Here is a 13,203-nt window from a genome sequence, read left to right on the forward strand (position 1 = left end):
AGAATTTGTTATATATTTATTGAATTAAAAATGATTCAAAAAGGCACAGTGAATAAATGGGTATAAGAACTTGGTTATTTTCCAGATTTCCTTTTAAGCTTCTAATGTTTAACAATCCATACTACTTCTCATTGGCTACTGTTCACCAATTACATCCCACCACCGCAAACCCCCTTTAAATAATCACTTGATAGTTTTCAATGCTCCATAAAACACAGAAGAGTTTAGAATGAAAACAGTTATTATGATCATAAGGCACAATTGGGTACAAACAGTAAAGGAAAGTTAAGACCTCAAACCTTGTTCACACTGGCAGTTTGAAGTGACTCAATCTGTTTCCTGCGGTCTGAACAGCCCAAAAAAAAGCACATGGAAGCAGATATTTCAAACCACATTTTGTAGGGGACTTACCTGAACGGTCAAATCTGATTTATTTCCCCAACGTTGCTTGCTAGCTACTCTTGACAGTTTGACAAGAACATGTGGTAACTAACTAGCTAGTTATTTTAGAAACAAATGAGTGAATGCGCTAGAAAGCCAAACAGCTAGCTAGTTGACCGCTGTGGCTAGCAAGAGAGGACTCGTTTTATCACCACCAATCAGCACACACACACACACCTGTTGTTACTATGTCAGCTAACGACTTGTCTGATTTGAGCAGGAAGTGTGAACAAGGCTTTAGTCTCATGGTCCAGAGCTGCTTTTTAAAACCTAAAGAAGGTAGAAGAAGCAGATGAAGGAATATTGTGTGTCTGATTGGGTTACGTTCCAAAAGGCACCCTATTCCCTATAGTGGCGTTTTATATAAAGTAGTGTCCTATATAGGGCATAGGGTGCCATTTTCAGACACACGATGTCAATCTCAGTTGCTGGCCAGGGATTGGTGGATAGGAGGCTGGAAGCAGCGGACATGCTCCACCGGCATGTTCTCTCCATCACCTGACTTCAGGTACTTGTTCAGGATGGCAAAGATCTCATCGTTCAGGACCTGGAACTTGCGGATTCTGTCCACCATCTTCTTAAGAGGCTGAGGAGGGAAGAGGGAAAGTGATGAAGATCATTGTTCTGATCTAGAAGACAGAGGTGGACACCAGAAAGACCCAAGCATGACACCCCCTTGAAAATCAAAATCAAAAACCGTGTCCATGGTCATATTGACGAGGAAGCAAAGGTAAGGGACTGGACCAGAACTTATCCAATGAGAAATGTTAGTTCTCGTTGCAAAACGTTTTTGCTACGGTTTGCACTAATGAATATGTTTGGGGTCTGAAGTTTACATTTTAGTCATTTAGTAGACGCTCTTATCCAGAGCGACTTACAGTAGTGAATGCATACATTTCATACATTTTTTTTTCTCCCCGTACTGGTCCCCCCGATGGGAATCGAACCCACAACCCTGGCGTTGCAAACACCATGCTCTACCAACTGAGCCACACGGGACCTAGGTTCTAGTGTTGCTGACCCCTGAACCCTGAACCCTCCACTCACCACACTCTTGATGATCTCATCTTTTCCATCGTGTTTCTGCACCTTCAGCAGGTGATAGCTGAAGTCCAGGATGTCGAAGCGTCTCTGTTGACCCAGTAGGGAGATGATCATACATCCAGCCCAGTGGAGACCGTCCCCGAAACACTGCCTGGAAAATACAACACAGGTTATATACCCAGCCCAGTGGAGACCGTACAGAGCAGTGGAGATCCCTCCCCTCTATACAGAGCAGCGGAGATCCCTCCCCTCTATACAGAGCAGTGGAGATCCCTCCCCTCTATACAGAGCAGTGGAGATCCCTCCCCTCTATACAGAGCAGTGGAGATCCCTCCCCTCTATACAGAGCAGTGGAGATCCCTCCCCTCTATACAGAGCAGTGGAGATCCCTCCCCTCTATACAGAGCAGTGTAAACCCCCTCAGAGATCCTTCTAGAGCGACGCTGTGTCACTACTCACTCCACGGTGAACTCGTGTGCTCCGACAGGGATGCAGTAAACAAACTGCATGGCGCTCCACAGCCGGTGGAACTCCACGCACTCGTCCACGTGCATCACGCCGTTGCTGGGCAACGGGCCGCGCCAGATGGGGTCGTCCAGGAAACCGCGGACGCGAGTCAGGATGACCTCGAACATGGACAGGCCGCAGCACAGACGCTCTTTGGTCAGCAGGTCGCCTTCACGAGCTATGGCTATTTGCTACAGGGGGGAGAACGAGATTCAGTGTACAGCCACAGAAATATGGGCTTCCCAGGTGCAGGGCTGGTGTTAACTAAGGCAGTGGGGTTCCCAGGTGCAGGGCTGGTGTTAACTAAGGCAGTGGGGTTCCCAGGTGCAGGGCTGGTGTTAACTAAGGCAGTGATGGTTCCCAGGGCTGGTGTTAACTAAGGCAGTGGGGTTCCCAGGTGCAGGGCTGGTGTTTACTAAGGCAGTGATGGTTCCCAGGGCTGGTGTTAACTAAGGCAGTGATGGTTACCAGGTGCAGGGCTGGTGTTAACTAAGGCAGTGATGGTTCCCAGGTGCAGGGCTGGTGTTAACTAAGGCAGTGGGGTTCCCAGGTGCAGGGCTGGTGTTAACTAAGGCAGTGGGGTTCCCAGGTGTAGGGCTTGTGTTAACTAAGGCAGTGATGGTTCCCAGGGCTGGTGTTAACTAAGGCAGTGGGGTTACCAGGTGCAGGGCTGGTGTTAACTAAGGCAGTGATGGTTCCCAGGTGCAGGGCTGGTGTTAACTAAGGCAGTGATGGTTCCCAGGTGCAGGGCTGGTGTTAACTAAGGCAGTGATGGTTACCAGGTGCAGGGCTGGTGTTAACTAAGGCAGTGATGGTTCCCAGGGCTGGTGTTAACTAAGGCAGTGATGGTTCCCAGGTGCAGGGCTGGTGTTAACTAAGGCAGTGATGGTTCCCAGGGCTGGTGTTAACTAAGGCAGTGGGGTTCCCAGGTGCAGGGCTGGTGTTAACTAAGGCAGTGGGGTTCCCAGGTGCAGGGCTGGTGTTAACTAAGGCAGTGGGGTTCCCAGGTGCAGGGCTGGTGTTAACTAAGGCAGTGGGGTTCCCAGGTGCAGGGCTGGTGTTAACTAAGGCAGTGATGGTTCCCAGGGCTGGTGTTAACTAAGGCAGTGGGGTTACCAGGTGCAGGGCTGGTGTTAACTAAGGCAGTGATGGTTCCCAGGTGCAGGGCTGGTGTTAACTAAGGCAGTGATGGTTCCCAGGTGCAGGGCTGGTGTTAACTAAGGCAGTGATGGTTACCAGGTGCAGGGCTGGTGTTAACTAAGGCAGTGATGGGTCCCAGGGCTGGTGGTAACTAAGGCAGTGATGGGTCCCAGGGCTGGTGTTAACTAAGGCAGTGATGGTTCCCAGGGCTGGTGTTAACTAAGGCAGTGATGGTTCCCAGGGCTGGTGTTAACTAAGGCAGTGATGGTTCCCAGGGCTGGTGTTAACTAAGGCAGTGTACCTGTGGGGTTCCCAGGGCTGGTGTTAACTAAGGCAGTGGGGTTCCCAGGGCTGGTGTTAACTAAGGCAGTGATGGTTCCCAGGGCTGGTGTTAACTAAGGCAGTGATGGTTCCCAGGGCTGGTGTTATCTAAGGCAGTGTACCTGTGGGGTTCCCAGGGCTGGTGTTAACTAAGGCAGTGATGGTTCCCAGGGCTGGTGTTATCTAAGGCAGTGTACCTGTGGGGTTCCCAGGCGTTCTATCAGTGGAACCAGGTGCAGGGCTGTGTATTTAGCCTCCAGACGTTTCATCTTGGCATCAAGACGCTCACCCTCTGAGAAGAGACAAGAGATCCACTCAGACAGACATTCACTCGCCAAAAGATTCAGTGATCCACTGAGACAGATAAAGAGATGAATAAATAAAGACATTATTACCTTTGACATGGACCCTGGGCAGAATGTTCTGGAATGGTGCGGCGTGAAGCAGGTCACAAACTTCCTCCTGAGACTGAGAGGAAACACATAACCTCAGGTCATGTACGAGAGGATCGTCACAGCTAGTCTCTTCAGAATGTATTCACACAAAAGGACATTCTCCACATTTTGTTGTTACAGCCTGAATTTAACATGGATTACATTGAGATGTTGTATCACTGACCAACACACACAATACTCCATAATGTCAAAGTGAAATTATGTTTAGACATTTTTACAAATGAATTAAAAATGAAACGCTGAAATGTCCTTGAGTCAATAAGTATTCAAACCCTTTTGTTACGGCAAGCCGAAATAAGTTCAGTAGTTAAATAATAAGTTGCATGGATGCACTCTGTATGAAATAATAGTCTTTAGAAAGCCAGTATGAGGGTTAGCTCTCAGGCTAGAATGAAAGGTGGCTGGTGGAAGCCAGTATGAGGGTTAGCTCTCAGGCTAGAATGAAAGGTGGAAGCCAGTATGAGGGTTAGCTCTCAGGCTAGAATGAAAGGTGGCTGGTGGTAGCCAGTATGGAGGGTTAGCTCTCAGGCTAGAATGAAAGGAGGCTGGTGGAAGCCAGTATGGAGGGTTAGCTCTCAGGCTAGAATGAAAGGTGGAAGCCAGTATGGAGGGTTAGCTCTCAGGCTAGAATGAAAGGTGGAAGCCAGTATGGAGGGTTAGCTCTCAGGCTAGAATGAAAGGTGGAAGCCAGTATGGAGGGTTAGCTCTCAGGCTAGAATAAAAGGAGGCTGGTGGAAGCCAGTAAGAGGGTTAGCTCTCAGGCTAGAATGAAAGGAGGCTGGTGGAAGCCAGTATGAGGGTTAGCTCTCAGGCTAGAATGAAAGGTGGAAGCCAGTATGAGGGTTAGCTCTCAGGCTAGAATGAAAGGTGGAAGCCAGTATGAGGGTTAGCTCTCAGGCTAGAATGAAAGGTGGAAGCCAGTATGGAGGGTTAGCTCTCAGGCTAGAATGAAAGGTGGAAGCCAGTAAGAGGGTTAGCTCTCAGGCTAGAATGAAAGGTGGAAGCCAGTATGAGGGTTAGCTCTCAGGCTAGAATGAAAGGTGGAAGCCAGTATGGAGGGTTAGCTCTCAGGCTAGAATGAAAGGTGGCTGGTGGAAGCCAGTATGGAGGGTTAGCTCTCAGGCTAGAATGAAAGGAGGCTGGTGGAAGCCAGTATGGAGGGTTAGCTCTCAGGCTAGAATGAAAGGAGGCTGGTGGAAGCCAGTATGAGGGTTAGCTCTCAGGCTAGAATGAAAGGTGGAAGCCAGTATGAGGGTTAGCTCTCAGGCTAGAATGAAAGGTGGAAGCCAGTATGAGGGTTAGCTCTCAGGCTAGAATGAAAGGTGGAAGCCAGTATGGAGGGTTAGCTCTCAGGCTAGAATGAAAGGTGGAAGCCAGTAAGAGGGTTAGCTCTCAGGCTAGAATGAAAGGTGGAAGCCAGTATGGAGGGTTAGCTCTCAAGCTAGAATGAAAGGTGGAAGCCAGTATGGAGGGTTAGCTCTCAGGCTAGAATGAAAGGTGGAAGCCAGTATGAGGGTTAGCTCTCAGGCTAGAATGAAAGGTGGAAGCCAGTATGGAGGGTTAGCTCTCAGGCTAGAATGAAAGGTGGCTGGTGGAAGCCAGTATGAGGGTTAGCTCTCAGGCTAGAATGAAAGGTGGAAGCCAGTATGGAGGGTTAGCTCTCAGGCTAGAATGAAAGGTGGAAGCCAGTATGAGGGTTAGCTCTCAGGCTAGAATGAAAGGTGGAAGCCAGTATGAGGGTTAGCTCTCAGGCTAGAATGAAAGGAGGCTGGTGGAAGCCAGTATGAGGGTTAGCTCTCAGGCTAGTATGAAAGGTGGAAGCCAGTATGAGGGTTAGCTCTCAGGCTAGAATGAAAGGTGGCTGGTGGAAGCCAGTATGAGGGTTAGCTCTCAGGCTAGAATGAAAGGTGGAAGCCAGTATGAGGGTTAGCTCTCAGGCTAGAATGAAAGGTGGCTGGTGGAAGCCAGTAAGAGGGTTAGCTCTCAGGCTAGAATGAAAGGTGGAAGCCAGTATGGAGGGTTAGCTCTCAGGCTAGAATGAAAGGTGGAAGCCAGTATGGAGGGTTAGCTCTCAGGCTAGAATGAAAAGAGGCTGGTGGAAGCCAGTATGGAGGGTTAGATCTCAGGCTAGAATGAAAGGTGGAAGCCAGTAAGAGGGTTAGCTCTCAGGCTAGAATGAAAGGTGGCTGGTGGAAGCCAGTATGGAGGGTTAGCTCTCAGGCTAGAATGAAAGGTGGAAGCCAGTATGGAGGGTTAGCTCTCAGGCTAGAATGAAAGGTGGCTGGTGGAAGCCAGTATGGAGGGTTAGCTCTCAGGCTAGAATGAAAGGTGGAAGCCAGTATGAGGGTTAGCTCTCAGGCTAGAATGAAAGGTGGCTGGTGGAAGCCAGTATGGAGGGTTAGCTCTCAGGCTAGAATGAAAGGTGGAAGCCAGTATGAGGGTTAGCTCTCAGGCTAGAATGAAAGGTGGAAGCCAGTATGAGGGTTAGCTCTCAGGCTAGAATGAAAGGAGGCTGGTGGAAGCCAGTATGGAGGGTTAGATCTCAGGCTAGAATGAAAGGTGGAAGCCAGTAAGAGGGTTAGCTCTCAGGCTAGAATGAAAGGTGGCTGGTGGAAGCCAGTATGGAGGGTTAGCTCTCAGGCTAGAATGAAAGGTGGAAGCCAGTATGGAGGGTTAGCTCTCAGGCTAGAATGAAAGGTGGCTGGTGGAAGCCAGTATGGAGGGTTAGCTCTCAGGCTAGAATGAAAGGTGGAAGCCAGTATGAGGGTTAGCTCTCAGGCTAGAATGAAAGGTGGCTGGTGGAAGCCAGTATGGAGGGTTAGCTCTCAGGCTAGAATGAAAGGAGGCTGGTGGAAGCCAGTATGAGGGTTAGCTCTCAGGCTAGAATGAAAGGTGGAAGCCAGTATGAGGGTTAGCTCTCAGGCTAGAATGAAAGGTGGAAGCCAGTATGAGGGTTAGCTCTCAGGCTAGAATGAAAGGTGGAAGCCAGTATGGAGGGTTAGCTCTCAGGCTAGAATGAAAGGTGGAAGCCAGTAAGAGGGTTAGCTCTCAGGCTAGAATGAAAGGTGGAAGCCAGTATGGAGGGTTAGCTCTCAGGCTAGAATGAAAGGTGGAAGCCAGTATGGAGGGTTAGCTCTCAGGCTAGAATGAAAGGTGGAAGCCAGTATGAGGGTTAGCTCTCAGGCTAGAATGAAAGGTGGAAGCCAGTATGGAGGGTTAGCTCTCAGGCTAGAATGAAAGGTGGCTGGTGGAAGCCAGTATGAGGGTTAGCTCTCAGGCTAGAATGAAAGGTGGAAGCCAGTATGGAGGGTTAGCTCTCAGGCTAGAATGAAAGGTGGAAGCCAGTATGAGGGTTAGCTCTCAGGCTAGAATGAAAGGTGGAAGCCAGTATGAGGGTTAGCTCTCAGGCTAGAATGAAAGGAGGCTGGTGGAAGCCAGTATGAGGGTTAGCTCTCAGGCTAGTATGAAAGGTGGAAGCCAGTATGAGGGTTAGCTCTCAGGCTAGAATGAAAGGTGGCTGGTGGAAGCCAGTATGAGGGTTAGCTCTCAGGCTAGAATGAAAGGTGGAAGCCAGTATGAGGGTTAGCTCTCAGGCTAGAATGAAAGGTGGCTGGTGGAAGCCAGTAAGAGGGTTAGCTCTCAGGCTAGAATGAAAGGTGGAAGCCAGTATGGAGGGTTAGCTCTCAGGCTAGAATGAAAGGTGGAAGCCAGTATGGAGGGTTAGCTCTCAGGCTAGAATGAAAAGAGGCTGGTGGAAGCCAGTATGGAGGGTTAGATCTCAGGCTAGAATGAAAGGTGGAAGCCAGTAAGAGGGTTAGCTCTCAGGCTAGAATGAAAGGTGGCTGGTGGAAGCCAGTATGGAGGGTTAGCTCTCAGGCTAGAATGAAAGGTGGAAGCCAGTATGGAGGGTTAGCTCTCAGGCTAGAATGAAAGGTGGCTGGTGGAAGCCAGTATGGAGGGTTAGCTCTCAGGCTAGAATGAAAGGTGGAAGCCAGTATGAGGGTTAGCTCTCAGGCTAGAATGAAAGGTGGCTGGTGGAAGCCAGTATGGAGGGTTAGCTCTCAGGCTAGAATGAAAGGTGGAAGCCAGTATGAGGGTTAGCTCTCAGGCTAGAATGAAAGGTGGAAGCCAGTATGAGGGTTAGCTCTCAGACTAGAATGAAAGGTGGAAGCCAGTATGAGGGTTAGCTCTCAGGCTAGAATGAAAGGTGGAAGCCAGTATGAGGGTTAGCTCTCAGGCTAGAATGAAAGGTGGCTGGTGGAAGCCATAAGCCTAACCCTCATACTGGCTTACACCAGCCTCGATCTGTAGCTCAGTTGGTAGAGCATGGTGTTTGCAACGCCAGGGTTGTGGGTTCGATTCCCAAGGGGGGCCATGTATGAAATGTATGCATTCACTACTGTAAGTCGCTCTGGATAAGAGTGTCTGCTAAATGACTAAAATGTAAATGTAAAAAAGGGGTAGTACCTCTTCATATTTTCAAGCGCAGTGGTGGCTGCATCATGTTATGGGTATGCTTGTAATCGTTAAGGACTGAGGAGTTGTTTAGGATAAAAAGAAACAGAATAGAGCTCAGCACAGGAAAAGTCCCAGAGGAAAACCTGGTTCAGTCTGCTTTCAAACAGACACTGGGAGATGAATTAACTTTTTCAGCGGGACAATAACCTAAAACACACAAGGCCAAATATAGACTGGAGTTGCTTACCAAAACTACACTGAATGTTCCTGAGTGGCCTACAGGTGTGACATAAATTGTCTTGAAAATCTATGGCAAAACTTGAAAATGGCTGTCTAGAAATTTTGAACAACGAGCTTGCAAATATAGTTCAATCCAGGTGTGCAAAGCTCTTAGAGACTTACCCAGGAAGACTCACAGCTCTTAGAGACGTACGCAGAAAGACTCACAGCTCTTAGAGGCGTACCCAGGAAGACTCACAGCTGTAATCACTGACAAAAGTGATTCTAACGTGTGAATACTTAATGTATTTAATTTTCAATAAGATTTCTAAAAACATTTAACCTTTATTTAACAAGGCAAGTCAGTTAAGAACAAATTCTTATTTTCAATGACGGTCTAGGAACAGTGGGTTAACTGCCTTGTTCAGGGGCAAAACGACACATTTTTACCTTGTCAGCTCGGGGATTCGATCTAGAAACTTTTCAATTATTGGCCCAACGCTCTAACCACTAGGCTACCTGCCGCCCCTCCCCTCTAACCACTAGGCTACCTGCCGCCCCTCCCCTCTAACCACTAGGCTACCTGCCGCCCCTCCCCTCTAACCACTAGGCTACCTGCCGCCCCCCCCCCCAAAAAAACAAGTTTTCACTTTTTCATTATGGGGGTTTTGTGTGTAGATGAGTGAGATGTTTTTATTTATTCCGGCTGTAACAACAAAATATGGAATAAGTCGAGGGTGTATAAATACTTTCTGAAGTCACCATCTAGCCCAGTGAAGAAGAATGGCTGGCTATCGGTTGTTTTATCCCAATCACTGACACAAGGTGGCGCTGCCGTAGTGGTCAAGGTTCTTACCAGGCTCTGTTCGCTGAGCAGACAGAAGAGCAGAGCATTGCCGACTTCTCTGAGGTTCTGGAAACAGACAGTCTTCAGTTCGGCGTACTCCACTATGTCCTTCAGCTGATGGTGGAAAAACTCCAGGATACCTGGCAGGGAGGAGAGACAGCTACATCAGCTAATCAAATCAAAGAGATCGATTAATGGCTAGCAACTGTAGTCTACTTGGCCTTGCTAAAACCTTTAATTATATAAAGATCTGTCAAGACATTGATGAAAGCAACCCTCTCATGACTCACCAGGGGAGCCGTATTCGTGGCGAGGGAGACGACAGATCTTAGGCATCACCTCCATCAGGGTCTTCACATACTGCATGATGGTCCCCTGGAGCTGAGGGGGAGAGACAGGGTTAATAACATACTGCATGATGGTCCCCTGGAGCTGAGGGGGGAGACAGGGTTAATAACATACTGCATGATGGTCCCCTGGAGCTGAGGGGGAGAGACAGGGTTAATAACATACTGCATGATGGTCCCCTGGAGCTGAGGGGGGAGACAGGGTTAATAACATACTGCATGATGGTCCCCTGGAGCTGAGGGGGAGAGACAGGGTTAATAACATACTGCATGATGGTCCCCTGGAGCTGAGGGGGGGAGAGATAGACAGGGTTAATAACATACTGCATGATGGTCCCCTGGAGCTGAGGGGGAGAGACAGGGTTAATAACATACTGCATGATGGTCCCCTGGAGCCGAGGGGGGAGAGACAGGGTTAATAACATACTGCATGATGGTCCCCTGGAGCTGAGGGGGGAGAGACAGGGTTAATAACATACTGCATGATGGTCCCCTGGAGCTGAGGGGGAGAGAGACAGGGTTAATAACATACTGCATGATGGTCCCCTGGAGCTGAGGGGGAGAGACAGGGTTAATAACATACTGCATGATGGTCCCCTGGAGCTGAGGGGGGAGAGACAGGGTTAATAACATACTGCATGATGGTCCCCTGGAGCTGAGGGGGAGAGACAGGGTTAATAACATACTGCATGATGGTCCCCTGGAGCTGAGGGGAGAGAGACAGGGTTAATAACATACTGCATGATGGTCCCCTGGAGCTGAGGGGGAGAGACAGGGTTAATAACATACTGCATGATGGTCCCCTGGAGCTGAAGGGAGAGACAGGGTTAATAACATACTGCATGATGGTCCCCTGGAGCTGAGGGGGGAGAGACAGGGTTAATAACATACTGCATGATGGTCCCCTGGAGCTGAGGGGGGAGAGACAGGGTTAATAACATACTGCATGATGGTCCCCTGGAGCTGAGGGGGGAGAGATAGACAGGGTTAATAACATACTGCATGATGGTCCCCTGGAGCTGAGGGGGAGAGACAGGGTTAATAACATACTGCATGATGGTCCCCTGGAGCTGAGGGGGGAGACAGGGTTAATAACATACTGCATGATGGTCCCCTGGAGCTGAGGGGGGAGAGACAGGGTTAATAACATACTGCATGATGGTCCCCTGGAGCTGAGGGGAGAGACAGGGTTAATAACATACTGCATGATGGTCCCCTGGAGCTGAGGGGGAGAGACAGGGTTAATAACATACTGCATGATGGTCCCCTGGAGCTGAGGGGGGAGAGACAGGGTTAATGACATACTGCATGATGGTCCCCTGGAGCTGAGGGGAGAGACAGGGTTAATAACATACTGCATGATGGTCCCCTGGAGCTGAGGGGGGAGAGACAGGGTTAATAACATACTGCATGATGGTCCCCTGGAGCTGAGGGGGAGAGACAGGGTTAATAACATACTGCATGATGGTCCCCTGGAGCTGAGGGGAGAGACAGGGTTAATAACATACTGCATGATGGTCCCCTGGAGCTGAAGGGAGAGACAGGGTTAATAACATACTGCATGATGGTCCCCTGGAGCTGAGGGGGAGAGACAGGGTTAATAACATACTGCATGATGGTCCCCTGGAGCTGAGGGGGAGAGACAGGGTTAATAACATACTGCATGATGGTATATAGTCGTACCATTGGAGCTGAGGGAAGTAGCCCATTACTGAACACAACGCTAAACAGGAAATGCTCATTCTCCTACATCCTGCCACACCCTCCATCCCACCCCTCCATCCCCTTTCCTCCCCTCCATCCCTCTACCCACCCCTCCTCCACCCCTCTACCCCTCCTCCACCCCATTCCTCCATCCATCCCTCCATCCCTCCACCCCTCCTCTCCCATCCCTCACGCATCCCTCCATCCCATCCCTCCATCCCTCCACCCCTCCTCTCCCATCCCTCCTCCCCCCATCCCTCACGCATCCCTCCATCCCATCCCTCCATCCCTCCACCCCTCCTCTCCCATCCCTCCATCCCATCCCTCCACCCCTCCTCTCCCATCCCTCCTCCCCCCATCCCTCACCCATCCCTCCATCCCATCCCTCCTCCCCCCATCCCTCACCCATCCCTCCATCCCATCCCTCCACCCCCCATCCCTCCACCCCTCCTCCCCTCATCCATCCTCCCCTCCATCCCTCCTCCACCCCTCCATCCCTCCTCCACCCCTCTCCTTTCTCACCAGGCTCTTGACCACTTTGAGCAGCTCCTCCATGACCACAGCGATGCCCTGGTACCCCAGCAGACGGCACATGGCCTTGATGTGAGGAGGACCAACAAAGTGTCTGTAGAAACCGAAGATACTGCTGTAGGCCAGGTTCAGAGCCTGTAGAGAGGGGAGACAGAGACAGGAAGTTAAGGACCTGTAGAAACCAAAGATACTGCTGTAGGCCAGGTTCAGAGCCTGGAGAGAGGGGAGACAGAGACAGGAAGTTAAGGACCTGTAGAAACCAAAGATACTGCTGTAGGCCAGGTTCAGAGCCTGGAGAGAGGGGAGACAGAGACAGGAAGTTAAGGACCTGTAGAAACCAAAGATACTGCTGTAGGCCAGGTTCAGAGCCTGTAGAGAGGGGAGAGGGGAGACAGAGACAGGAAGTTAAGGACCTGTAGAAACCAAAGATACTGCTGTAGGCCAGGTTCAGAGCCTGTAGAGAGGGGAGACAGAGACAGGAAGTTAAGGACCTGTAGAAAACCAAAGATACTGCTGTAGGCCAGGTTCAGAGCCTGTAGAGAGGGGAGAGGGGAGACAGGAAGTTAAGGACCTGTAGAAACCAAAGATACTGCTGTAGGCCAGGTTCAGAGCCTGTAGAGGGGAGACAGAGACAGGAAGTTATTAAGGGCCTGTAGATATGCATATCAAAACAGAGGAGTGTAAACATGAGGATAATGTCATTAATTTTGATTTCACGTGATACATGAAAGGAATAGAAATGACTGCAGACTGTTGTTCCTGCCTGCTGTAGTTTAATATGGTCCCCACGATGCAGACCCTACTGTACACCTGGTAGACCCTACTGTACACCTGGTAGACCCTACTGTACACCTGGTAGACCCTACTGTCCACCTGGTAGACACTACTGTCCACCTGGTAGACACTACTGTCCACCTGGTAGACACTACTGTCCACCTGGTAAACCCTACTGTCCACCTGGTAAACCCTACTGTCCACCTGGTAAACCCTATGCTACACCTGGTAGACACTACTGTACACCTGGTAAACCCTACGCTACACCTGGTAGACCCTACGCTACACCTGGCTGACCCTACGCCACACCTGGCAGACCCTACGCCACACCTGGCAGACCCTACGCCACACCTGGCAGACCCTACGCCACACCTGGCAGACCCTACGCTACACCTGGTAGACCCTACGCTACACC

At 50.1% G+C, this 13,203-nt stretch overlaps 1 protein-coding gene and 1 non-coding gene across 2 annotated transcripts in view; both read right to left on the reverse strand.

The window, feature by feature from the left end:
• Position 1: 1 nt before the first annotated feature.
• The window catches only part of LOC115158924 (cytoplasmic FMR1-interacting protein 1 homolog), a gene marked incomplete at its 5' end in the record, with an annotated part of 17,019 nt that continues 3,817 nt past the window's right edge, over positions 2-13,203 (reverse strand). Inside the window, 8 exon segments of the mRNA XM_029708361.1 lie at positions 2-1,027; positions 1,489-1,636; positions 1,945-2,183; positions 3,651-3,745; positions 3,849-3,921; positions 9,442-9,572; positions 9,723-9,813; positions 12,006-12,149. Of these exon segments, the coding sequence (XP_029564221.1) occupies positions 863-1,027; positions 1,489-1,636; positions 1,945-2,183; positions 3,651-3,745; positions 3,849-3,921; positions 9,442-9,572; positions 9,723-9,813; positions 12,006-12,149 (1,086 nt within the window).
• trnaa-ugc (transfer RNA alanine (anticodon UGC)) lies at positions 1,368-1,440 on the reverse strand. Its single transcript has one exon. It is a non-coding gene; the product is annotated as a tRNA-Ala (tRNA).

The sequence above is a fragment of the Salmo trutta genome, chromosome 22 (genome assembly GCF_901001165.1).
Source record: "Salmo trutta chromosome 22, fSalTru1.1, whole genome shotgun sequence".
In the NCBI taxonomy this organism is placed as follows: Eukaryota; Metazoa; Chordata; class Actinopteri; order Salmoniformes; family Salmonidae; genus Salmo; species Salmo trutta.